Source organism: Aplidium turbinatum, chromosome 4 (genome assembly GCF_918807975.1).
Source record: "Aplidium turbinatum chromosome 4, kaAplTurb1.1, whole genome shotgun sequence".
In the NCBI taxonomy this organism is placed as follows: domain Eukaryota; kingdom Metazoa; phylum Chordata; class Ascidiacea; order Aplousobranchia; family Polyclinidae; genus Aplidium; species Aplidium turbinatum.
Genome location: NC_137475.1, coordinates 25,046,613 through 25,074,048, shown reverse-complemented (window position 1 = coordinate 25,074,048; position 27,436 = coordinate 25,046,613). Strand labels below are relative to the sequence as shown.

Here is a 27,436-nt window from a genome sequence, read left to right as displayed (position 1 = left end):
CTTGTTGAAGACAAACAGCAGCATCCTTAACATTAATGAAACATCGAAGATATTGAAAAACAATCTGCATTCGCTATTTCTTAAATTTAATAAAACATAAATTTTGTTACCTCAAAATTTGAGGTTAGGGTTAGATCAAATCAAATCTGAGGCTCAAATCAAATATATATAGTTATTACTCTCTAATAAACCCTTGCAGCCTGTTTCACCCTAAAAGGACGATCATCAGAAAGTTCTTATTCAAATCGAAATAAATTTTGATACCAATTCATTTTAATTTTATTGCGTTATGTTCAATTCGTGCTGATTAAAAAAGTTTCTCGGACTAGGCCATAAAGGGGGTCCACGCAAACCATAAATCTTTTTAAGGGGTCCGCGTTAAACTAGACAGACTAAATTATCCTTTTAATAGCCAAAAGCCAGCTTCAGATAGCCAAAACCCTACAAAGTAATAAACGCATGCACTTGGGGTAAAACTAAGTTTATTAGCCATTCATAGGGTCCGTCGTGCTTCTATTATAATGAAGAAGTAAAGGAATTCTATGTCGCCTGTTGGTTCACTGAAACGTTTTTAGAAACTAGGATTAGGTGAATCTGCTTCAACTAGAAGTAAAAGAAAATTAAAGTACAAAATAATTAAAAAAAATTAAATTAAATAATAAAATAGAAGTAGGCTGACGACATTGAAGTTCATCATTACTCCACCCCACCAAGTCATTTGAGTAAGAAGTCATTACGGGCTTGATGCTTTTAAGCATGATGTGTACATGTCATAAAGTCGTGTAGCGACCCTTTGTCACACAGTAAATGATACTGGTGATTCTGAATCTTAACATGTTAAACCAATTCATGCAAACTAGTTAAAGTAACAAATACAAAATTTCAGCACAACAATATTAATAATAATTAATTTAAGACTTACGAGTTACAAGTCACAAACATGAATACCACTTAGAAAAATAATTATCCCTATTCATAAATACGAGACATGGTCAACAATACCTGCTCCCGGGCTGCTCTGCAGGATAGTGAAGCTTGGATTTGTGATCTTTGCTTCCTAGATAGCCACAACAACGCAAAGGTCAGATAGTTAAAAACAAAACTTTACATGTTTGGTGATTATAAAGTTTCTAAAGATCGTTAGAGTTACCAAGTATGTAGTGTGTATATTAGGGACTCATGGATCGATTTTCGGCATTTCAGTGCAAACAATCTAGAGCAGTGATTCTCAACCATTTTAGCTTGCGGACCCGTAAAAAGTCAAAACAAATTACGGACCGGCGGACCTTCAAAAATCAACCCAAACTGTAATTACTACAAAAGTATGCAACTCAAAAGCAAAGAATGGAAACTTCAATTTAAGGAGAAATTTGTTGCTGTCTTTTTGATATCATACGTGTTACAGGTGGCTCTATTGAAGTTTCCACAAGGCAAAGTACAGCTTTGACTTCCACACGATTTCTTTGTTTGGTTTTGATGAGATAACGATAAAAAGATTTTCTTAGATAGGTAAGTTGTATGAAAAATCAGCAGTATTTTCATAGCTTTGTCACTGAGCTCACGATATTCATTTTTAAGCGATATCCAAAACTTTGACAATGGCAAGTCTTTATGCTTGGACAACAACGTTGTATCACAGGAAAGCTCAATCAGCGATTCTTTCTCAATACCAATAGCGTTTCTCAATAGCAAGATTGCACAAATTAACATCATTTGCAAAAGGATTAACAATCTAAAAATTTCTGTTTTGAGGAACTACATTTTCTGGAAAATATTTTCCAAAACTGATCCTTAGCTCTTCTAAGTGTTGACTTATGACAGCAAATAACTCTTCTGTGTTTACAGAAGCACATGTGACTCACGCCTTGCAAACATGGAAACATATCGCTATCGCCTTTCTGCACATTGTTATTTCAAAACATCAGTTTTTTTACGCAATGTAAATACGTGGGTGTGATTAGCTTGTGTAGAGAACTGTTAAGATCATTCAAGCGGCTGAATATGTTTGCTAAATACGCTAGCTTAGCAGTCCATATCTCATCAGATAAGAGTTCTCGAGAGCCACATTATTTCTGCATGAAGTAACAGATGTTTATGTGGCGCACTTATGCTATCACAGAAAGCCTTAAAGAGCCTTGAGTGCAATGCTCGGCCACATATACAATTTATGATCTTGACTGTGCCGTTCAGAACGTCGTTCTATTCAAAAGACAGTTTTTTGGCAGATAAATTTTTCCTGGTAAAGAACGCAGTGTGTAATCAGCAGATCTTTGTTGGCCACGTCTTTAATTTTCGCGGTTATACCCGAAATACATCCAATTCCAATCATGTTAGCAGCACCGTCAGTACAAATTCCGACGCATTTTCCCTAATCTAAACCTTGCTCTTGCACGTAAGTATTAAGAAACTGAAATATTTCTGAACTGGTCGTTCGTCCAGGTAGTGGAGACAAGAAATTCATCAATGATATTTCCTTCATTCTCATAGTGAACAAAGGAAGCAAGAACAGCACAATTGCTCAAGTCTGTAGATTTGTCAAGTTGTATTTCTGCATACATATCAGCATTATTTACATGATTGTTTCAAGCCATGTTGTAAACCTGAAGTACTGTAGTAGTTTCTTCCTCTGTCCTGTTAAAACCACTAACTTGATTTTTACTATTGGGTTTCTTTTGAAAGAAATGCATAGGCCTAATACTTTGCTCTTTGCTAGACTCCATACTGTGAAATTTCGCTAAATTACATATAATATACAGTAAAAATTCGTTAAATTTTGTTCAACAGTCTTCTTGACTGTCACATACAACTGGCCTTAAACGAGTGGTAGTAGCTTACTTTTAAACAGCTGGGCACAACGTTGGCAGCATTGTGACATACGATAAAGTTCAAAGTAGATCATAAACTCTATGTTACGTCCCAGTGTTGTAAATTACGCAACTGGTGAAGTTCTAAACCAGTTCAAAATTTGATGTTTTATTTCTTTAATCAATGGAAAAACCTTCAGCATTTTGCAATTGAGATATAAAATTGTAATATATTTGGCAGACTGGCGGGAATGCTGATGCGGGCCAGTACCGGTCCGCGGACCGGCAGTTGAGAGCCACTGATCTAAAGACATCGTTTTGGTTGATTAGTTCTAATAATTTTGCTCCAAAGAAACTTTTAGTTTTAAATTGGAGAAAACAATAGTTAAAAGTGTGAAAATTAAACAAAAATCGGCTGAAATGCTAGTCAAACATGCAATGCTGATCATGTGTTGGATCTCACCTCTTGGTCGGACTAGCCGAGGATCAGGATTAATCTCCACACAATAGAATAAGAATGAAAAAAAGGCAAAAAAGTTTTCCTGCAAGGTCTCATTGCAGTGAATGAAATCATGAGGTGAAAGGAAGCTGGTTGGATGTTCCTGACGAGAAGGAAAGAGTTCCGTATAGCAAAAGTTTAACGACACGGTCAGATTGTGCAATGCATCAGCTATAGACGTGGTTTTCTTCAATATTATGTCTGCAAAAACAGTCTAATGTCAATAACTGCAATGGCAAAATGGCATGTGTTGCCAAGTATTTACAAATAAACATGCTACTTCCTCTGAACCACTTTTGTTTATCATATTGAAGTGATGACAGATAGTTTTAGGATAAAAAAAACTATTCAGGCTTGGGCCTGGCATTTCACAACTTGGATTAAGTGAACAGCTAGTAGAATGGTTCATAAAACAATTTTAAATTTTTTTGGTTGGGTTTTTAGTGATTCATTTGGGAAACAAACCACATGCCAAATAAACTAAAAAACTATTTGCTTTTAAGAGTACGGTAGTTAAAGTCCCCTGTAAGTAGGAGAACCAGTTTGGGATAAGCAAAAAAGCAAATTTGGGCGAAAAAAAAAGAGAGGTCGAAACGATGTGCACTGTCTGCAGTTGTGTTGTAGATAGATGCATTGCATCATCCACAGCCATAAAAAGTCCCACATCAAGTGCAGATCAATAGGCAATTATTATAGGGCAGCAGCAATATGTTTTCACGGTTTCCGTTGATTTGTGACTTGATCCAGACTTGCGTTGATTTTTGCTCTTTGCTACTAGCACAGACTCGAATTCAATTGTTGCTTAATTTAGCTACTAACTTATTTATTTAATCAAGCGAAGCAATTTAGTAATAAAATGTAGTACATGTAATAGTTTACCATTCAAGGACACCACATGAGGACAGTAGTACTGCAGTGTACATAAGAGCACGCAGCTGTCACACAGATCATCCAGATGACGAATCAGCATTGGGAAACTCCTGGAAGCAGTTGTTGATATCTGTGAAATGTCACAAATGAAACATTCAAAAGTGATACCTATACCTCCGGAGTGAAAGTGGCATCCCAGTGCAGTTTTTGTTTTCAATGATGTGTTTTTGTTTGATCGCCCTAAGCTAGTCAACTTAATTTTTTTATCTTGTTTATAACTAAAAATTTTACTATTTCAGTAGGCCTGAGTTGGGGGTGTGACTTATACTTGAATAAATACGGTATATAATTGATAATATCATCTATTCATACTCTACTCTCAGGGCCAGGCCTTGTATTTGTATATATTGGTCGACCTGTGTGCATTGATAAAACAATCTTTTTATAATGATCTTTCTAATTCACTTTCACAATTTCAAATTCACTTTCTAAGTGCAACCATCTAAATTAATGTTTAGTGCATCTACGGACGAGTCATTACAAAGAGACAACCCTCCAAGTTCTTGCGCAGTCATTTTTACTTTAAAGCTGAACTCAGGTTTGGTTGGCTGCAATTGAATCTTGAAATTGGAGCATAACATCATGTCATATACTCAATGCTTATGCCACATACCTTTGTCAGCCACATTACTACTGCATTCTTGTAATCGCATGGCAGCTCTTTTGAAGCTAAGAAGTTCGGAAATCGCCTCAAGCTGTCGACCACATTGTGAATAGATGCCCAGACCTTACTGGATATAGCTCGCATCATGATGTCTATCAGTTGGAGGTGAGCATCCTGGTAGATATTGACTAATAATGGCGTCATATATTATTTTAGAAAACAGAGACACATAGCACATTATGCACATAATATCATGCTATTACATCCAATCTTGCACACAGGGCCTGATATCAAAAAAGACAAATGACAAAATGAACCAACCCCAATCATGAAAACGGCACAAGCTAACACAAAAATGCTATGGACCCTAGCCAGATTACTCTGTATCCATATTCCATAGTCATGACACACTGAATAGCCTACCCAACACTCATAATATATATGTACATAGAAGTGATACATAGCACAACTCACCAAATGAACAGGAACGGTCACCAACTGCTGTGACGTCAAGGTCTGTTCTTCGGTCATGAAATACATTCTTTGATGATTGAGAACCTTAAGCATGTCAGCAAAGGTCTCACAATGCAATTGGTCAGCAAAAATGTATGAAAGGATATTTCTGTAAGGCATACCTGGACAAACAAGGAAACACTTAAGGCGGAAGCCTACAGGAAAAGGGCTACTTAAATAATACAACAGTCAACACTGCACTGATAAATTGATGCTTTACACCCTCTAGAGCAGTGGTTCCCAACCTTTTTAACCTTGCGGCACCCTATCAAGAGATAAATAATTTGCGGCACCCTGGCAAAACTGGATCAATTTTATGAGGTTTCTGTATTTCAAATAACTATATGACATGACACAGAATGAGTTGTACACTGTATAGCACGCGTAAATAAATGTATTTATTCAAAAGTCATTGTGAAATTTGAGCTTGACTTCTTGCACAAAGTCCTTTAATATCTGGGGGCACATTTAATAAAGCCACCCTCATTTCTTCCTCGACTATAAGCTGTCGTTCTCGTTTTTTTAGTTTTTACGTTCGTTAATACGGAAAATCCCCTCTCACATAGGTATGACGTGGAAAACTTCAGCAAAAGCACTATAGCTTTCTTTCCAACGCAAGGATATTCATTTTGAATTTTTATCCAGAACTTGTCGAGAGGCATCTGCTTGTGAATAAGCTTAAAATTTTCATCGTTACGAATGTCACTTAATTCTTCTTCTTTTAGATTCAAAACAATATGAGAATCCAGTAAAAATGGATTTCTTACCCATGCGTTAATCCTCCCCCCCCCAGTGCTGGCGTGTGAATAGACTGGTTTACAATGGTTCGCAAACAATCGTGCAACTTTATAACCGTGCTGGGTCACACAATCCTTCTTCTTCTCTCGTGTTGTCGCTATATGTCAGGGCATCCGTTGGCTTAGCCACGGTTGTCGTCATCGATGGAAACTAGGCTTTCCATACCATGAGGTGGTCTGTATAGCCGGCAATCCTTGATAATGTGGGCTGCCGTCTGCATTTCACCACACTCACAAACAGCACTCTCTGCCAAGCCCCAGCGCAACATATCTGCACCATAGCGTCCAACACCAGTGAGCAAACGGTTACGCCTTGATGAGGCTAGTCTAGAGAGGCCATGGTCCAGCTGGTTCTCGGGCGGGGATCTCAATACTTGGCGAAGTGGGGATGTGCTGCTTGACCATTGTTCACATCGTGCCGCGTGGCACCACTGTTTGCTAGGGCTTCTACCAGATCCTGCCAGAAGGTCTTGTGCAGCGCGTACAAAAGGCTTTCTTGATTTTAACCGCTGCTTTGGAGGATAACTCAGCGTGGTTGCGTGTAGCAGATGGCCGGGGTTTAGAGCTTTACGGATCAGGGAAAGAACAGCACGTTGGCGCCGATGCCACACTGGCGCCACACAATGCGCTGGCGCCACACAATCCGATAATCCATCACTACAATTTGACTTTGTGCACCGTGAAACGCAAAATAAAATCATGAAACCTGGCAATAATGATGCATTTCAAACGATTTTATGGAAAGAACAGCAAGAGTCAAAATCTCTTTCATGCTGTTTTTCCTGGGCGAGAATACAAAGGCTTACCGCCAGCGACTTCCCCACTAAGCGACTCTCCAGAAAGGAGCCGGGAATAACTGCGTGACGCGAAACTTAATACGCACTGAAATTCGGTTAGAAATAAATAAATGCCGCACTTAACGGGTTAAAGTTAAAATAAAGAATGGGCCACAGTATTGCAATATCTCAATACCTCGCGGCACCCTTGAGCATTGCAATTGGCACCCCAGGGTGCCGCGGCACCCCGGTTGGGAACCACTGCTCTAGAGTCTAGATTCATGCTGTCCAATATCCATTCACATCTCTATATAGCTACTGCAAGATGCCAATATTTTTTCTCTTAACTCTCAACCTTTTTCACATACAAGGCAAAGTCTCTCACACGCTGATGAGAAATATTGCTGATAAATGTTTGGCAAAAAGGGTGAGCAAGTGAGTGTGGACTTATAAAAACTCGAATACTAGCTTTACACTACTTGGGAAGCAGTACATTTATGGTTAATACAACAGCAAATACGTTACAGGGCCTTGTTTGCATTGTTCTCACAAGAGTGAATGCAAAAACACGTTAATAAGCAGTCTTTATGCTTATTTGGAATACTGTACACCATAATTTTCCAGTGGAAAAATGCTTTTTGCTGTAATGACGAATTTTTTATTTTGACTGCTGACAAGAAACTCTGTAGCCGTAAGCTGTTTTCCTCTGTGTTTCATCAGAAAAATAATGGGAGTTTAGAGGCTTGAAATGGGCAACACTTATAGTATGTTGCAAATGAGTTGATGCAAAAACCAAAATGTAATGTATATCGCATGTATTAATTTGTGACTGTTTTTTTCAAGGACCTCTGAATGTCACATTATTTAACTTAAGCAATATGGTACACTTTTTTATTAAAAATATATTTTCATACTTTTAAGCATGTAATAATTTAATGGTAGTGTTGTGGGTTTTAAAATTACAATTTAGTGGATTATGTAATTGCTATTTTGATACTAAACACCACTGTCATTCTGGCAGAATAATTCTGTGCGAACCATCTTATAAAACAATCTGTAAAAAATATGCAATAAATAATGTGATGACGGCAACAACAGACAGACCCTGATAAAAGCACTTCTCAATGATTATTATGTTACATTTTGATGCTGCTTCAAAGTCAGGCCATTTTTTATTAATTTTTTTATAGAAACGGAGTTTTTCTCAAAACATTATTTTAAAACTAAAAAACATGTCACGCAGTAGGCGTAAAAAGATGAAACTTGTAACACAAATTGAGATAAAATTATTGAAGAAAAAAACGATAATTTTTTTTCTGTCAAATTATTTTCATCTGAAAAATATTTGTGATGTGGACGCAGTTATATCGATGGTCGCAAATTAGTACATGGATTCTAGTTAAAAATGTATATACAAAACTTAATTCTTGGATAAAAAAATGTTGTAGATAGGAAAAGAAGCAGTTAATGTTTAAAAATTGGTCATACCACCAGTTAATAATCTTTCCGTTTCAGCTGTGAATGATCCATCGTTTTCGAAATGGCTACTTGGAGTGAGCGTTTGGCTTTTGGTAGAATCACTTAAAGATGATGAAAGTGACAGCAGCCATGAGATACTGCTCCTCATCTGAAAATGATGGATAAGTAATGCATAAATAGGAAAAATAAAAAGCAGTTAGTAATTTCAGATTCCCAAACAAAATGTAGCCTACAGGTAGGCTAGACATGGATGTGTTCTAAGAACAAACCGAACAGCTGATGCCATAGTTTATTTTTATTATTTATTTGCACCAGACAAAGCAACGAAATAATACACAAACTGCAAATGCACAAAGGTCACAGTGAGCCACTTTGGATGTCGTCAGTTTAAGAGCTCACTAATAACGGAATGACCCGTTTCGGTGAGTCCGATTCGGTGAGTTCCCTATTCGGTGAGAGCCTTTTTCTGTGAGAACCCTATTCGGTGATTTTTTTTTAATTATTAGGTACTGTAGCCTAATTATCATTGCCGTTTTAGGGTTAGGGGTTAAGGGTTAGTGGTTACAGGTTAGTGTCTTATTTCAACGTTTAGCGACGTTAAAACGATGTAAAAGCGGCAATGATAATAATTAGGCTATGGTACCCGATATTTTTCAAAAAATCACTGATAGGGAACTCACCGAAAAAGGCTCTCACCGAATAGTAGCAGACCCCACTAATAACACCTAACTTACTTTTAAGTTATTTTGGCAGCCGATTGTAGCATCGAATAGACAGCGATAGACACGTGTTTCGCCCATGAGGCTGGGCTCATCAGTATCACACCGTATTCTTGCCACTTCAGTAATCGACCGCCTCATTTACCAGTCAGTTTAACTCTTATCTTTGTGGAAAGAAAGAGCCAACAAAACCAGCAGGTGCCAGGGGTAGGTCAATGTGAACGGGAAGAACGCCTTTCTTCACCTAACTTACTGTTACAATTAACATACAGTGAGCGTTGGATGCAGACTTGGACAACTAGAATTTCTGTAGTCTTTCGAAATTAGATTAGAATTATGATTAGAGTAAGTTAAGCTTTTACAAATTAGATTAGGATTAGAATTAGAGCTACCAATCAATCAGTTTATTTATTTGTCACAAATACAAACATGAAAAGAATACAAAATATCCAATAATCTGTTGTGTGTCATATGACGAAGAGACTGCGAAAAGACCAAGCGGTCATCTAGTCAGCAGCCACCTCAAGCTAGGTGATATAGGTCTAAATAACATACACAGTGAATACACAAACAGTCATACCAAAAATCAAGCATTTGCTGATACATTACAGATACACATGTTTTCATTAGGCAAAAAAACAAACCAAGCAGGTTTACTACCATGCTACTGAATGAATTAATTGTGAACGGAGCTTTAAGAGATATCAACTGACAATTTTAATCAGTAAAAAATAAAAAGCAACGTATATATACAAGCCTTAAAGCAGCCGGGGGTCATCGCAGCCATGGCCGCTAAGTAGGGCTTGAATGACCGCCGGTGCTACCTCCTCAGTCGGCCGAGTTTGGCCGCCGGTTTCTTCTAGCTAATTATTTAATTTCGCAATAGAATGATCGTGATTAACTGTCAAAAATATGTAGCATCAAAGAGTGACGCAGAATTAGGTCAGGGCGTCATAATCACAACTGTTGTATTGTGCGGGAACATTTGCTATTGTATGGAATATATCCAGCTGCAATCACCAGCGCTGTAAGACATTTGAGAGAAAACAGGTGTCTTCATAGTTAAAAAATGTTCCCGCTCTGTGGGTTAGTGACTTCACACCTTCAATGGTGACATCATAACGGTATAAATGGTCAGGTTTTATGAAAGGCGACATACAGTTGAAAAAAAATTACTGAGCAGCGAGCACTAGAAACAATTTAATGTCGTTAGACGGTCCCGCAATACCGGATTACAATCCCGATAAAGCAGTTATAGCGTGGTACAACTTTTCTATTGCAGGACGTCGCCCAGACTTCAACAACGCTAAGTGATTATTTTAGCATTGTTGCAAGTTTAATGCTATTCACTTGTGCGATCGTTATTTGTATTTTGGCCTCTAAGCACGCAGATTTGGCCGCCGAAAAGGGTGTCTGCTACTATTTGGTGAGTCCGATTCAGTGAGTTCCTAACCTCTAACCCGAACCCCTAACCCTAAAAAGGCAATGATAATTAGGCTACGGTACACGATAATTTAAAAAAAAAATTGAAAAAATCACCGAATAGGGATCGGACTCACCGAAACGGGCCATTCCGCCGAAAAGGAGCTCTCGGTAGGCCACGATGGCTGCCGGAAAAAAAACACCAGTTCTAAGGCCTGGTATACCAAGTTTTGATTGATTGAATCTCTGTCCCCGGAATGGGAAAGCTTCTTGCAGAGCTTAATTACGACAGTTTTGCATACTTGTAGAGGCTTTGAATCACTGACGCAGGCCCGGTTGCAACTTTTGAAAAGGTACCATAAAAAAATCTCCTCTGAGCAACAAAGGGAAACGTATATTCTAGCTCAGTTTAGTCACTCGTTCCCCATCGGCTGGCTTGGCGCATTGGGTTAGGGCGGTGGTAGTAATTAGTAATTACATTGACGTGGGTTTGATTCCCACCACAGCTGTTGCTCTTTTTTCTTCTGTAATTACCAAACCAAGTTGAAAGGGGATTTTATAATGGTACCTTTTCAAAAGTTGCGGCCCGGTCACCGAGATTGACAGAGTGAAGTTTCCGTCATGACCGGTCAAATAGTATTTCAGATTAAAAGACCTGAGCCGGTCAAATAGCCAGTGCCGTAAAATTACGGTACCGATTGATGAAATGTTGTTGCCGGGGAACTATTCCATCCATTAGATGCAGCTGAATGGAGAGCAGTCCTTAACATGCATTGCTCAAGCCCCGAGAATCGAACCAGCAGCGCCGCTTGATCTTGAAGCTTCTGCGTTCCAGAAGTGACGCGCTAACCAATTGAGCTATCGGGTGGATTTCACAAATTAGAGTAGAATTTAAACTAGATTAGAAATAGTTGGACACAGTTGTCACATATCTTTTTTTAGTTGGATAAAAATGCCAATGTGGCAACTCGGGATCAAAGTGTCATTCCACCATCACAGCGCCAAAACCACTTACATCAAAATATATCATACCGTACATTGAATTAATCGAATTTTTCATAACTTTGCTGCTCAAAGGATGGAATGACACTTTGATCTTGATCGTTTTATTGCATTTTCTTTGTATAACGTTGATAAGAGCACAGTATCCTACCATTTGCCAAAAAATACTGTCGGACAAACTAAAACTTTTAGCAAAACTGGAGATTGGATAAGAACTACAATTAGAGCAAACAAGTTTTTATCGAATTAAATTAGATTTACCGACATTTCGCTCTAATTTATCGAATTAGACAACTAGAATTATCTAGTTGTCCAAGTCTGGTGGAAAGAGTTGAAAGTATTTAGAACGATAAAACAATCAGATGACATCAGGTCTGATATAAAGTCATAATTAAATTGAAATACGCCTCATTAGCTTAGTGGCTAAGTGCTTGACTTAAAATCATGCGGCACTGATTCGGCTCTCGGGGTGTGAGCTTGAGCATCACATTTCCGGACTGCTATCCATTCAGCGGCACCTAGTGGATAGAATAATTCCCCGGCAACAACATTTCATCAATCGGTACCGTAATTTTACAGCAGTGGCTATTTGGCTGGCTCAGGTCTTTTAATCTGAAACACTATTTGACCGGTCATGGCGTCTTCTTTTTTCTTTTTCAAAGCAAAGACAAGAGGAGAAGAAAAAAGTGCCTATATAACTTCTAATTTCAATTGTTTTATTCAACTGAGTCAGTGGCGCGTGCAATGTTTCTCGGGCTAGTATCTCCAAGGGTATGAGTTCGATACTACCCAGAAGCGTTTCATTTTAAACTAAAATTGCCTGCAAAAAAACACTACCTAAAAGTTAACTGAACAAGTGAACATTGATGAAACCATTTTTTTAAAGAAGTATTGTAACTTTTTACAGCCACCAAACTAACTTGTTGAGAGCAAAAATGCAATGCGTTGTTCGGCGGGAAACACTAAAAGGTGGAAATGCGGAACGCGGAAATAAGCCGGGCGTGAAATGGCGTATTGTCCGCAGAAGTAGCGATTTAATGCTGATGTAGAAAACGCGGAAATGCGATCTTGGCGTCCATATTGTTTAACATAGCGATAACTTCATCATGAAAGAATGAAATGTTGCAACATGGAAAAAGGTGGAAATGCGATTTTTAACAACTCACCACCAAACCTACTTTTATGTTGAAATATCATTGAAAGATATTGTTTAGAACAGAGCTTCCCAAACTTTTTGCTTGCAACCTTTTATGGTTAAAAGGAGAAACAATGCGAAATATACGTTTGTGATATTTATTGAAAGGTTTAATTTAAACGAAAACTAAAAACAAGCTATCCCTACTCGAAGCCTACTACTTTACTACTTGTAGCCTGCTGGAAACAAAACCAAAAAGTAAACTCATTTATTGGGTGTGATGGTTGTGACTGCTCTCTGCTACAAAGCAAGTCTAGCCGTCGCTCGATGTTTGTCAATAGGCGGTTTTAATGTTACTTTCGCTGGAACGGCATTTTATCAACATTGAAAACACTGACACGCACATATACGTGGAGATCAACAGCATAAGTGCGGTTATTGCTAAACCATATAATAGTGAATATTCCGCTCTAACGTTCGGCTTAGGGACAGGGCACCGGGACGACTCACTTTACTGATTTTTCTTGCAAAATGGGCAGCTGGAGAGTCACTAAGAAGTTCAAAAATTAGCAGAACTGCACAACGTTTTCTTTGCTTTTAGGTAAATTCATTCCCATCAAATGAATTGCTATATTTGGTTAAAATTTTGAGTGCTAGAAAATCTGCAAAACCTTACTGCAGCAGTATGAGACTACCTACCGTTACCAGTGTTGCATGAAGTCTACCCCTGCATTATCATGACTTGAATACTATTAAATAAACACGATATCACATATTTCCTACATTTATTTTGGCGATACACACTTTGTACACACGTGGGCACTGGGCAGGTCATATGAACTGCACCTGAGTATGCGACATATGGCAGTAGACCTCAAGCTGCAGTTGCATCAAATTTTGTCATAACATTATGACCCTCCAGTTGTCCACCTTACTTTTGAGTGAGCAATCCCCTACTTCTACCATCCCTAGTTCGGCTAAGCCAAAAAATGTGAAAGTTTTTTCCAGAAAATTTAAGCCACAACTTAGAATCAAAAGATAGATCTGCAAATTTTTCCTGAGATGTGAAATAGAGGTGCTCGGTACTTTATTTTTGCATTGCAAATGGATTTTGGATCTAATGTAAATTGATGGTATTGTCCAATTCTATAGAAGAAAATACATTTTAGACTCTTTCAACAGTCTTGACAAGTGTCGATAACCAGAGGCTTAATAACGTTTGATTCCACGCCATTGTTAGCCAAAAAGCTTTTCAGTAAATGAGAATATTTCAAATGAATCCTTTTCAATCTTTTGTTTCTAGATGTTTAATTTTTTGATGAACGCTCCAACTTTAGATTTCAATGTAAATATATAGACGTTTTCTGCTTGGAAGGAAAAATTAAATTCTTACCCTTTCTTCAAGCAAACCTGACAAATAGCATAAATTGAAAAGCCTTTCCAAAAACGTCTTTACAAAAACAGCAGACAAAGTCCAAACTTTTTCCGTTGGAAAAATCACGACTTAATTTTTTAACACTAGTAACTTTTTAAAGCATTAAAGCATTGGCTTTAATTTTGAAATCCACGTTTACAATGCAGCAAAGAGGGTTTTAAAGTTCTATTCCGTATTTCACTATATCTTCTTCTTTTATTGTCGCATTTGATTCCAAGCATTGACTGCCTCTTGCATGAAAAGTTTCCAAGATTCTCTGTAGTTTGCTTTGTGTATTAGGTGTATGTTGGTGTTAGTTTTGTCGGTTTGAGTAGGTTAATCTTTGTCTGCCTTGGGCACGCTTCCCTTCAATTTTCCTTTGAGAGAGAGATGTTCTAACTTTCCTTTTCGCAGAACGTATCCTAAAAATTGAAATTGATTTTCTTTGATATTTTTTAGTAGATTCTATGTTTGTTTGACTTGATTTAAAACAGTTTGGTTGCTTTTTCTGTCAGTCCAGGAAATCCTCTGCATTTTTCGAAATGCCCACATTTCACATTTCAAACCCATTTATCCTTTTATTAATTGATTTAGTAATTGTCCAGGTTTCTGAATTATATTTAAAAATTGGATAAATGTAGGCTAACACTTCAATACTCTGTATCTAGTTGCGAAAGATATGTATATACTTGTTGCGTAATATTGATTTCATTTGATGGAAAGCGGCGTTTGCTTGAGCAATACGTATATTGAACTCCCTATCATCTTTGGCGTCCCAGTTTATTGTTGTACCAAGATACTGAAAATTTCACTATACAAACTTACAAAATACGGGTACCTATTGAGTGCACGACTCTTAATGAAATTAATAACTTTCACAGCATCTTGCACATAAGTGTTAATATGCAGTGCTTTGTGTAAAATTTGTATACTTTCTGCGACCCCCGAAGTTTGTTACGTGACCCCTCAGGGGGTCGCGACCCCCACTTTGGGAAGCCCTGGTTTAGAAACAATTGTGAGGTCATTAAATACTTTGACTGTTTTAATTCCACAGTTATTGGAGTAAATTTCGAAAATTGAAAGGAATTTATTTAAACAGGAAAAAGGCGGAAATGCAATTTTTAACAACAACTCACCACCGAACCTACTTTTATGTTGAAATATCATTGAAAGATATTGTTTAGAAGCAATTGTGAGGTCATTAAATACTTTGACTGTTTTAATTCCACAGTTATTGGAGTAAATTTCGAAATTTAATGGAATTTATTGAAATAGAAAAAAGACGGAAATGCGATTTTTAGCCACAACTCAATACCGAACATTTTCTTATGTTGAAATATCATTGAAAGACATTATTTAGAAGCAATTGTGAGATCCTTAAATACTATGACTGTTTTAATTCTACAGTTATTTCGGCTTATTTCCGCGTTATTTTCCTCTTATGACGAACGGAAACTTACCCAAAGATATTCTGAAACTCCAGCAAATTAAAAATACTCTAACTTTATTACTTATTATTAAAAAAAGGGACGATTACTTTAAACTCGTATCAACGTATACGGTAGTCAATCAGGGATCCCTGTAAAGCAGATATGAAGAGCTTTCGGTGATTTTGAGAAAACCACAAAAAACGTTTATGCGCGTAAGTGGTTTTGGAAGAAAACACAGTTTTTAGTGTCGAATTTGAAGCAGAAAGAGAAGGTTTTGGAAAAAAAGGAATGGATAGTAGGTAGGTAGGCATCCTTCCATCTTTTTAGATGATGGTAGCACTCTGGGTACGGCAGCTTCTCATGTTGCTCTGAAGTCCAATCTTGGTGTGGCGGTTAGGGGTGTTCAATTTCGATTCGATTTCGATTAAGGTGATATTCGAAATTCGTTTTTCGTATCGGACATGTTCGAAATTATAGCAGCCCTTTCGGCTGAACGCGGTTGAAAGTAACGCGAGTGGCGCAAAATCTGTCTTGTCGCACTTTGCAAGCGAAAAAATATTTCGACGCATGCGCATCGTCGAACTCGTGACTATCACACGTTCTCACGGGTCTAACGGCCAGTCCTGCACCAGGGATGCCAGGTTGGCATTTTTAATGCCAAATTTCACAAATTTCTCTCAAGAATGAAGATAGCTAGGTTGTGCAATATAGCAGAAAGTGTAGGCTGAGCTTTGTCGCAGTTTTATCCATTTTTTACCGAATCTATAGGTGCCTAAGCCGTGGGGGCAGGGCCGTAGCCAGACCGCAGAGCAAGGGGGGCAACTTTTTTTTAGGGGGGGGGCAAAAAAATAAAAATCGGCAAAATCATTATAATTGTAGAGCTGTTGCTTGAGAATGTTGAGATTTTGCCAAGGGGGGCGAGGCCCCCCTGGCCCCCGGCTGGCTACGGGCTTGCGTGGGTGCCAGGCCCCCACGCATATTTCTGTGTGGGGGCAACTTTTTATGCTACTATTGAATATTGATACATAAAACAATACATGAACTAGCGATCCGCAGCAGGAAAACACTTTTTGAATGCAAACCGCAACAGCTTTGCGATAAATAATCACTATGAACTTGTTGCGATGCTACAATCCAACACCAGACAACAAAATCTGTCATTTTTACATTGATTTAATGTCTGCAGACGTTGAATCAATGTAAAAATGACTGATTTTGTTGCCTGGGACATAGCAAAAATCTACCATTTTGTGTCGATCCAAAATCTACCATTTTGTGTCGATTCAACACAACATAACTTGCTATGTAGACGGAGCGTGCGTTTAGCTTTATGCGCTTCCAAACATACTCGATGTCGCTTTCGAGACGAAACCTCTGCACTCTGCAGTGAAATGTCGCGGCAGTGAATTGCTCGCTGTGAAAATGAACTTGAAGTGTTTGGGATCCCAGCGATCTCGGCTCCAGCGGAGCGATCGTTTTCAAAAACTGGCCTGACCGTCACGAAGCTGACATCCCGACTGACGAGTGACCATGTCGATTAGCTTGTGTTCATAAACACCAACATGGGCCTGGAGCTGTAGACGTTATTTTGTGTTCTTTTTTTGCAAATTTTCATGGCTTTTTTTCGCGTTTTCTAGCAAATTTTCATGTCGTTTCTTTCAATAAAATCTCATTTTGCAGTTTGGTGAATAGATGTGATATTCGAAATCGAAATTCGGAAATCGAAAACAAATTGAATTTCGAATATTCAAATAATCGAAATTGAACACCCCTAGTGGCAGTCTCGTCCACAGTTTGGACACATGAAATCAGAGGAGTTCTGAGGCTGCTGTCTCTCTTTTCTTCTTTATCTTCTTTGCTCTAGTTGCTTCCTCCGCCTCGACTGACCCTTTGCTAGACCCGCACTGACTTCGTAGCGCCATCTGTTGCGGTTTGCTGCGATCAGTTCCCAGCTGGCAGGGTCTATGTCAGTTAGCTTCAGGTCGCGTTTGCAAACGTCTCTGTAACGCAGTGCAGGTCGTCCTACTGGGTGTTTCCCTGTGGCAAGTTCAATGTACAGAATGTCCTTTGGAATACGCCCATTAGGCTGGCGCAAAATCTCGAAAAAAATTTTTTTTTCTTTTAAATTTTTCGTCAGTTTGGAATATTGTTCCTTTTGGTAAATGTATCTCCTACACCAAATTTCACAAAAAAATATTAACGTTTGACCCTGGTTCACCTGGTTTGAATTTTTTCAAAATATCGAATTTTCGCTTATCCCTGAAACTGCTCACCCGCTATCTTCTAATGCACTCTAGCATCTTAATGGACACAATAAGAGGCAGTAACGCAAACTTGTAGCAAGCAAAGTGGTTTAATTAGCAACTCCATGAACACTGACACATGTATTACTCTCAAAATGTCGAAGTCTACCACATTTCAGTAATGATTTTCTTTGTGCACCCTTCACGTAGTAAATATCTACTGCTTTCAGTTTCTTGAATCATTTGACGATGTTTATCGATTTTCACAGGCCAACAAAACTTTTTTTTATATAAAGGCAGGACATGTGAGAGTCATTTTAAGGTATTTCGAGGCCCCTGATTCTGAAAATGCACTAAGTTTTCTCGAATTGGCTTTAGTTTTTGAGTTACAGCAAAAATATTTTTTTCGCAATTTTGAGCCCCTATAGATTTAACGTCGTGTCGTTTACTACATAAACAAAACTGGAAGTAATCCCAGGCACATTTCTGAGTTGTATAAACGCTATTTGGAACCAATCACGTTGATTACAACCCAAACAAACAGCTATTTAACGTTTACTGGCTTAGTAACAATCAAAATATGATGTGAAGTAAGCCTGAGGATACAAGATGTAGAATATATAACTTGCGTTTTGCATTAATATATTTGTTGATTTCAACAGTCTCAGACTTAGGCTACTAAGTAAGCTACAAAGTACAAACAAAATGCATACATTGTTTTGCTTAACAAACTAGACAAATAAGCAAAACAAGCTATCGATGAACAAACGCAACTCTTTATTATGATTGGCCGACTGAGCAACACCCATCAAGGTACGAAGGCCATTTATATAATTACAGAATATAAAGTTATGTTCTTCAGTAAAGTATAGCTGCTTAGAATTTTATCCTTGCTGCGGAAGAACGTAATCTTGGCCTTGGAGTCAAGAATGCCATGTTGATCGAGATGAGGAGCCAAGATTGCAGCTACCACTTTTGATAACTAAATCTTTAACTACTACAGTAGCCTAAGTGGTAGAAATGGTTTTGAGAAAAAAACTTGATCTTGCTCCAAAACATTACTGAAGGTATTGAGGTTACTCTCAGTCATGCCCGTTTTCCTATGGTTTCAAGCAAATCACCACTTGAAACTAGAGAGGGCAAACAAAAAACAGAAATAGCAACGTCCATGCAATGACTGCCTTGCACACTCCATGTAAACATGATGTTCCAACTTCCTTCGAACATCCTCACCGTGCAGAAGTATCAATTTTCATGGTGATTCCACGGCTCTCTTTATGCCATGGCACTCTGAACTTCTTAGCCTTGAGCCCAGAAACGGGTTTGAGTGCAATGTTTGCATACTTTAGGAGGAACCCAGGACTTATCTTGATCACCCAGCTTCATGTCAAAGTAATAATAATAATGCTTGTTTTTATATAGCGCTGTATCTATCGCAGAATGCCTTGGTCCTCTGCGTTGCCTCATGCAGCAAAATATATCTGGGTTGTTTGTACAGCATCCTACTTGTCAAAGGCATATTATACTTGCCTATATGCCATTTGTTTAGCCTATAGGCTAGACCAGAAAAAAACTTCTTGCAGCAAAGACTTGGCCTTAGCAAAGGCTTAGAATAAAACTTCATTTGTACAAGTATCCATTTCAGTACGCCTTATACCTTTTCAATATAAAGCTGCATTCATAAACACATGACTTTCGGGATATTTTTCTTGTGATGTAGGCCTACTGATTCACAACTGTTTTCATTGAGTATTTATGTCTCCCTTAGGTTAAACACAGTTCATTTCAACCTTTGCTTGCGTTTTGAACTTTCGTGCAATATGAACCAATTGAACTAGACAAGTGCAATTATGACATCATAATGGTGAACAGGGCTGAAAATAAGTAATTTGCTAATTGAAATCTTTTGAGAAACGATTTCAAAAATATGTTCATTGTCGAATATCTCGAAAACTAGAGCCAATTCGAAAAAACTAAGTGCATTTTCGGAATCAGGGGCCCTGAAATACTCTAAAATGACTCTCATCTTTTGTGCCAAAATTTTTTTGTTGGTCTATAGCCTATGTTATAGATTCACTGACTGCGAAAAGGCTGTAAAATCAACTAAAATGACACTAAAAGCATGCACTATTAGTGACTCTCAGACTTGGAGTAGGGTGAAGATGTTCCACGTGGAAGTTAACAGAGGAAGTGACGTCAAAATCACGTGGTCAAATTTTGAGAAATCCTCTCTTCAAATACTGCTAAACCACTTCGAAATTTACTAATTTTTCAGAAAAATTCAGAACTCCTCCTTGGGTGAACCAGGGTCAAAGGTCAAAACCCAACAAAAATTTTTGGTTTACAAATATCAGTGAGCAAAATGGAACATTATTCCAAACTGACAAAAATTTTAAAGAACATCAAGGAAAATGAGCCACCCTAACGCCCATCCTTCATTCTGGATACATGCCCCAACCAGCGTAGACGTCGCTGGCAGAGGAGAATTTGCATGCTCAGGGAGCCAGAACGTTCCAGAACAGTGGTGTTGGGTATTCTGTCCTTCCAGGAAATACCAAGAATGCGCCTCAAGCAACGAAGGTGAAAGCTTTCAAGGCGGTTTTCTTGTCTGGCATAAGTGGTCCAGGACCTATGGTAATACTCTTACCTAATGACACTCTAAACTCAATTTTGGTAAAAGTGGTGCCTAAGCGGTTTTGGAAACAAGCTCTTCATGTAATAGCATCAATAAATTTGAGAAAAATGTGAATACTATAATATTAACGACGACCTTTTAGAGTACATGTTAAATCAAACAGTAAAAGAAAATTATTGGTAGTGGCTGTTAAGCTAGGACCTTTGAAATTCTTCCTTTAAAACCTTTGAAATTCTTCGGTTGCGTACTGGTACTTATATTTGAAAAGACATAAAAAAGCTACTTGAATTAAAAATTGACTACAAAAATGCAGCAGCCTAACGATTGAGTCACTTCGGGTCAAAATTTAGTTTAAAAAAAAAATGCTTCTAGGTAGTATCGAACTCATTCCCTCGGAAACACCAGCCTGAGAAAGATCGCACGCGCCACTGACTCAGTTGAATAAAGGCAGTGGCTATTTGACCGGCACCGGTCTTTGAATCTGAAACACTATTTGACCGGTCATGATGTCACTATATAAGCATTTTTTTCTTTTTCTTTTGTGGTCAATTTATAATTTGAGTAGCCTACAGCCCAATTTTTTATGTCTAATTTTCCGTTCGTCATAAGATGATGTGACCATGTTTGCCGAACGACGCAAAAATGTAATGACAAACGGAAAATTATGACAAACGGAAAATTACCCAGAGAAATTCTCAAATTCCAGAAAATTAAAAACTCTAACTTTATAACTTAATTTTATTTTTTAATTTTCCTGCATTCAAGAATTTCTCTGGATAATTTTCTGTTCGTCCAGAAAAAAATTACCCAGAGAAATTCTCAAATTCCAGAAAATTATTGATTGATTTAATCTTTAACTTTAAATTAAAAACTAACTTTATTACTCATAGTTGAAAAGTCATAAAAAAATTGGGCTGTAGGCTACTCAAATTAAAAATTAACCACAAAAATGCAGCATCCTAACGATTGAGTCAATTAAGGTCAAAATTTAGTTAAAAATTAAAAATAAAAGAGCGCTTCCGCGTAGTATCGAACTCATTCCCTCTGGAGCACCAGCCGGAGACTTATCCTATGCGCCACCGAATCAGTTGAACATAACTGCCGAATTTAGAACTTATATAGGCATTCTTCTCGTTTTTTGCTTTGGAAGAGAAAAAGAAAAAAATGCCTATATAGTGACGTCATGATCGGTCAAATAGTGTTTCAGATGAAAAGACCAGAGCCAGTCAAATAGCCACTGTCTAATTTTACTTTGCCAATCTCAGTAACAGGCCTTGCGTCAAAAGCCTCTAAAAGTATGCAAAACTAGTACCAAGAATACCCTATCTAACTTTTTGTCAGTCCCAGGATAAAAACTCAAAACTAACCAAACAGTGCTGATTAAATAGTAATAATAAGTTTCTATCAAATGTAATGTATACGTACTTTTGCAATCTTTGGATCATAATTTTCCATATCCCAACAGTGTACTTCCAATCCAAAAGAACTCATTTGAAGAAAATGGTAAAAAACTGTTTATCCAAAGGTATCAAAAAGCCCAGTAGGGCAGCAATGGTAGGCAAGAAGGATAGGTTATTGGGCTATCCAGTGGTCGGCAACCTTTTTTAACAAAAGAGCAATTATGTTACATATTTTGGCAAATATCACCAGCTGAGAGCCACAAAACGTAATATTATGTATTTCAAGTAGATCAGACCACAGTTTCTTTACTACCGAACAATTCTTTTTTATGCCGTCTTCTCTATCTGTGTACGGCTCTTTTCGCTTAATCTATTGAGCTGCCACAAAACTAGCAGCATTGGTGTGGGGCATGGGGCTGTTATCCATTTATTGAAAGTATCTTTACTCTGCTCCGATCTTTGCATAAGTTCCAATACTGTCTACTTTAACTAATCTCCAAAATGGGATAATGTGCAGCAAAATTAATGCTCTATGGCTGTTCTGACAGTGCCTTTTGAAGTCATTTATATTGGGATTTTTCCCACATAGGCTATTAAGCCTGCAGATATGCCAACATCATTTGCATTAAATACAAAGTTCATGTTTATGTCCAAAGGTGGGCAGTAACTAGTTAAAAAAGTAGCTAGTTACATAACTAGTTACTTTTTGAGTAACTGTAACTGTAACTTTGTTACTTTTTTGAAAAAGTACCGATAAGCAGTAACTAGCTACTATTTTAGCGTTTTTCAACAGTTACTAGTTACAGTTACTTGATTTCCCAAAGAAAAATTGGTCGTTTGTTTTTCAGTTTATGGCTGTTTATTTGTAATGGTCAAATTATTTGTTTGGAAGAGATTATAGGCATTCAGTGACAAGAAGCGAGGTTGTGTACAGAAAGGAGCTGTGTAAACTGCAAGATAGGATTTTGCGGTGTACCAGCGACAGAAAGGAGGCCGCGTAAACTGCGAGGTAGGATTTCGCAGTGTTCTATAAGGATTGATGTCTGTGACGCCACAATCCTTTGTTTGTTCTCCCACTTGGCTGTTTGTTTTTAGAAATTTCAGGTTCTCCTTTATTGTAAAGCGATTCTTTTTTTGTAGATTGTGGTTATATAGCTTTGAACACAGGTAGACGATGTAGTCAGTACTCAGTAGTCGAAAATCGAAATGGATAAGTTCCTGTCTAAAGTATCTGAGACTGAAACAAACCCCACTGGTAATGCGACCAATATGCCAATCTCTGGACATTCTGCAATCAGAAGAGAAGGCATATATGGGCACGATGAGGAAAAAACTATAAGAACTTTGAAACAGCAACAATGTGGCTCTCTGCCTGCCATTACTTATATACCCGATTGTTGGAATCTTTGGAAAACAGATTTGGCCATGCTTTTGATGATAGTGACTACCATCAGCTATGGTAGCTGCTGCGTTTCACCCACAATTTCGACTTTCTTGGCTTTACAAGGGTGAAGAAATTAAGACGGCTCTACATCTCAAAATTGTTAACCTATTAAAGAACCACAGCAATTTCAACATCGACGATGCAGCAAGCAACCGTGACACTGATGTTGACAGGCATGAAACAGATGACTTTTTTGCTTCGTTATTTGAAAACACAAAAAAAGGAAGCGAGTGCCGCAAAAATTTTAAATGAATTTCTCGAACGTAACCCAACAAAGGCGGTTACGTCTGATGCATTCCCCAATGACGCCATGAGGTGTTTGTTCTTGCGATACAATACCCCTATCCCCTCCGGGTCTGCTACTATTCGGTGAGTCCGATTCGGTGAGTCCGATTTGGTGAGTCTGATTCGGTGAGTTCCTAATTTCTAACCCCTAACCTTAACTCCTAACCTCTAACCCTAAAACAGCAATGATAATTAGGCTACGGTACTCGATAATTTAAAAAAAAAATTGAAAAAATCCCCCGTTAAGGGATCGGACTCACCGAATCGGACTAACCGAATCGGACTCACCGAATCGGACTCACCGAAACGGGCCATTCCGATCCCCTCCAGTGCTGCTGTTGAAAGACTGCTCTCCCTTGGAAAGGACATTTTGAAGCCAAAGCATGCTGGACTTAGCAATCGACATTCTGAAATACTGGTGTTTCTGAAAAGAGATTGGTGTTGTGCCTCTTCGTTCATTTTAGATACCCGTATAAAAATATTGACACGCCCTACTGCTTATCACGGAATGTCCTGTAGCCTACATGTCATTTTTTTCGATTTTATATTGTTTCATATTCGGTAGGCGGATGTTTTGGGGTTAGATTATGGATTCTTAGAAGCATCATAGTATGTGGACAGCTAGCAGAGTGGTCGCTGTTTTGTAGTTAGGCAACAGCTACGAACAAAGTATCATCTTGCCCTTTATCATGTATTTTTCAACTTGTACTTCATGCAAAGAAGAGTAGTTGTAGATCAGTAGGCCTACTCATATGCAACCATTTTCTTTGAAAAGTAACTGTAACTAGTAACTGTAATTAGTTACTTTTTAAAAAACGGTAACTGTAACTAGTTACTTTTTGAGCAAAGTAACTGTAACCGTAACTCAGTTACTTTGAAAGTAACTAGTGCCCACCACTGTTTATGTCCAATTGTCTATGCTGAGTAATACCGTATCTCTGTTTTCGCCTAAAACTTTTCTCTTTTTTATTTGTGCATGGCTACTGATAAAAAAGGGTATGCTGTTCAGTGTTCACGCCAAAAGCTGTAAACTGACCTGATAAAGTCAAAACTTCAATAACAGACTTGTAAAAAAAATGTATTATTTTCTGATAGAGTATCACTCGATCACAGTTGGCTCATTGCTGCATCATCTTGCACAACTAGTAAATAACGTTTTGATGAAGTTTGTTTCTTTCTCATTATCACAGTTGAACGCATAGGCTATACCAAATCATGTCAAATCTGGAGGGAGCCGCTTCAGAGGAGCTCAAGAGCCGCAGGTTGCCGACCACTGGGCTATACTATTACCATCATCTGACATCTATGGCTATACGAGTTATACGACCCAGTTATTTCAAATTTAATATTCAGAGTTGCCAGGCCTCAAAAAAGTATCCAGCCAAAACAAAACAAACAAAAAAAGCCAATTTTTTAGCACATTTAAAATGACCAAAATGCTTAGAAAAACAGGTTTGTTCATAAAATGAAATTTTCAACAAAAATACAGCAGCAAAACTTGGGGTTTATTATGATTTGTCGTTTACAGCTCGGTTTTAAATAATCAGTGATCAATGAACTCGCAATTTTGTGGTCAGAGATACCGACTATTGCTGCCTGACAGAACAGTCCGATTTCGTATGTTGTAGGCTATCAGGTATCAGTATTCACCCAAGCATTGATTTGTTTTTGAATCTTTATCCTCGGGCTAACAAAACCTTAATAGGTTATTCCTGGTATTTTCGCATACTTGTAAAGGCTAAAGCGGACGTTGCTGATTGGCATGCCTGCCCATACACACTACACAGCCGTCAATAGGAAGAAAAATGAAGGCAATTCCTAGTAAAACACACCAATTTTGGAATTGGGAATGATTCGCTATCAGTTTCTTCAATCTCTAGTTAGCACACATCCAAATTGTCACGAAACCCGCAAAAAGATCACAGATTGCATATACAAAAATCAATATAAACCTACCAGCACGTTAATGAACGGGAAAAGGTGGCAAAACCTTGAAAGACTTAAAACGTGCTTGAATGAAAAATTATGTAGAAGGCTATAAATCAGTAGTTAGCACGGCGAAGAAACCCAAAAAACAAATAGCAAAAAATAAAACGAAAACAGAAAGAAGCATATACATGTAGTAATGAATAACAGCCCAATGAAAAGTGTTGTGGATTGAATTTGCCTGTCCAATATTGATGTGGATGAGCAGTCATAATAATAATAATAGGACGGAGAAAGAAAACCGGACATAAAAGAAACCCATCCTCAGGCAAAAGCCCGTTTCGATGTGGCCCAGGAGAGCAGGTGTTGAGCTCTTTCTGTGGTTTGACTGCACATCACACGTATAGCCTAAGACGATTGAGATTTAATATCCAGTTTAAGTTATTGTTTCTTGTCCTGGTGAGTGATGGAGTGGATGAGCTGGCAGATGATGATATCCTGATGGTGTTGATGAAGCTCTCATCCCCTTTTGCGACACGTCGTGTTGATTATGGAGTGTTGCGTTTGCTGTTAATATCTACAAACATAAAAGTACAGCACAAGCAATCGATATTATTGTTAGGTAAGCCTAATCTTTTGTAAATAATTTCGGATTTTCACTAAAATCTTCACAAGAATGCAAAAAAGCCTTTCTACGTTGTCTTTTTATTGCTTGTCCGTTTTGCTGAAATGTGGTTTTAGTTTGTGAATAATAATATTTATTTGCATCAGACAAAGCTGTCCATATCCAAAACAACAAAATACTACACAAACTGCAAATGCACAAATAACGAACAACAACAACGAAATAACAATGTAAAACAACGAAATAATACACAAACTGCAAATGCACAAAATCTCACTAAATAGGCTATCTACTGTTACAAGTTTACAGACAATGGTACGGTAGTGTAACTAGTGTTACAAGTTAGAAGAACTGAAAGTATATCAGAACGATAAAAGCAATCAGAATTATTATAATGAATACGGTAATTTGAGACGATGACAATCAGACCTCATCAGGGAGGCAACTATAGAGTTAGACGATACTTCGCATCTTCCAACAAAAGAAAAAGCATATTTACGAAGTAATGCATCAAATGTTATGATGTTGCACAAGACTTGATGTTCACGTACGCTATAGTGTTTAAGTGAATAAAAAGTGACTTTGTATCAGTCTTTCTAATTGAAGAAGGAAATTCGTTCCATGTTTTCGCACCTGTGAATTGTATTGAATGCTGAGTAATAAAAATTTTTTGAGAAGTGTTGAATGTTTAGAGCGGTGGTTCCCAACCTTTTTGTTGTTACGGACCCCTTTAGACAAATTATTAATTCTGCGGACCCCTACCTAAATTTTGCCTGAAACTCAATTAACATACTATTGACTATTGCCAAGAAATTTATTTTCACACGAGTAAGTTCAATCACAGTGCTATTGACTATTGTAATAATTATGCTACTCAACTACTGTATGATGTCATATTGCATTGCCGCTGTGACTCCTGTGGCAAATATCAGGTTATCAGGTTAAACAGTTGCTCAAATAAGAAAATGAATGGATTGTTCAAGAAATGTCAGCAGTATTTGAATATTAATGTAAATTATGAATAATAGGGGGCCTAAAATAGAACCTTGGGGCACACCACACTTTGTCTCTAATGGAGTTGAAACACTAGCCTACCAGAAATTTCTACTGTCTGAAAACGATTATTTAAGTAGCTTCGAAACCACTGGAGGGGTGTTCCTTTGATACCATAGTGATAAAGTTTTGTCAGAAGTATTTCATGATTTACTGTGTCAAAAGCCTTTTATAAATCCAGAAAGATGCCAAGGGTTGCCTCTTTATTTTGATTGATTGATTGAATCTTTATCCTCGGACTGTGAAAGCTTCTTGCAGAGCTTAATCCTCGCAGTTTGGCATACTTGTAGAGGCTTTGAAT

General features: G+C 37.9%; 1 protein-coding gene across 3 annotated transcripts in view; it reads right to left on the bottom strand.

The window, feature by feature from the left end:
- LOC145768459 (uncharacterized) overlaps positions 1–21,956 on the bottom strand; it is a 56,288-nt gene extending 34,332 nt beyond the window's left edge. For all 3 annotated transcript variants that reach the window (XM_082579953.1, XM_082579954.1, XM_082579955.1), the window contains exons 1-7: positions 21,828–21,956; positions 8,412–8,550; positions 5,312–5,472; positions 4,847–5,011; positions 4,183–4,303; positions 3,268–3,504; positions 1,003–1,057 (exon numbers count right to left, since the gene is read on the bottom strand). In XM_082579953.1, coding sequence (XP_082436079.1) covers positions 1,003–1,057; positions 3,268–3,504; positions 4,183–4,303; positions 4,847–5,011; positions 5,312–5,472; positions 8,412–8,550; positions 21,828–21,893 — 944 coding nt within the window. In that variant the 5' untranslated portion in view covers positions 21,894–21,956. The remainder of the gene's footprint in view (positions 1–1,002; positions 1,058–3,267; positions 3,505–4,182; positions 4,304–4,846; positions 5,012–5,311; positions 5,473–8,411; positions 8,551–21,827) is intronic.
- Positions 21,957–27,436: the final 5,480 nt, after the last annotated feature.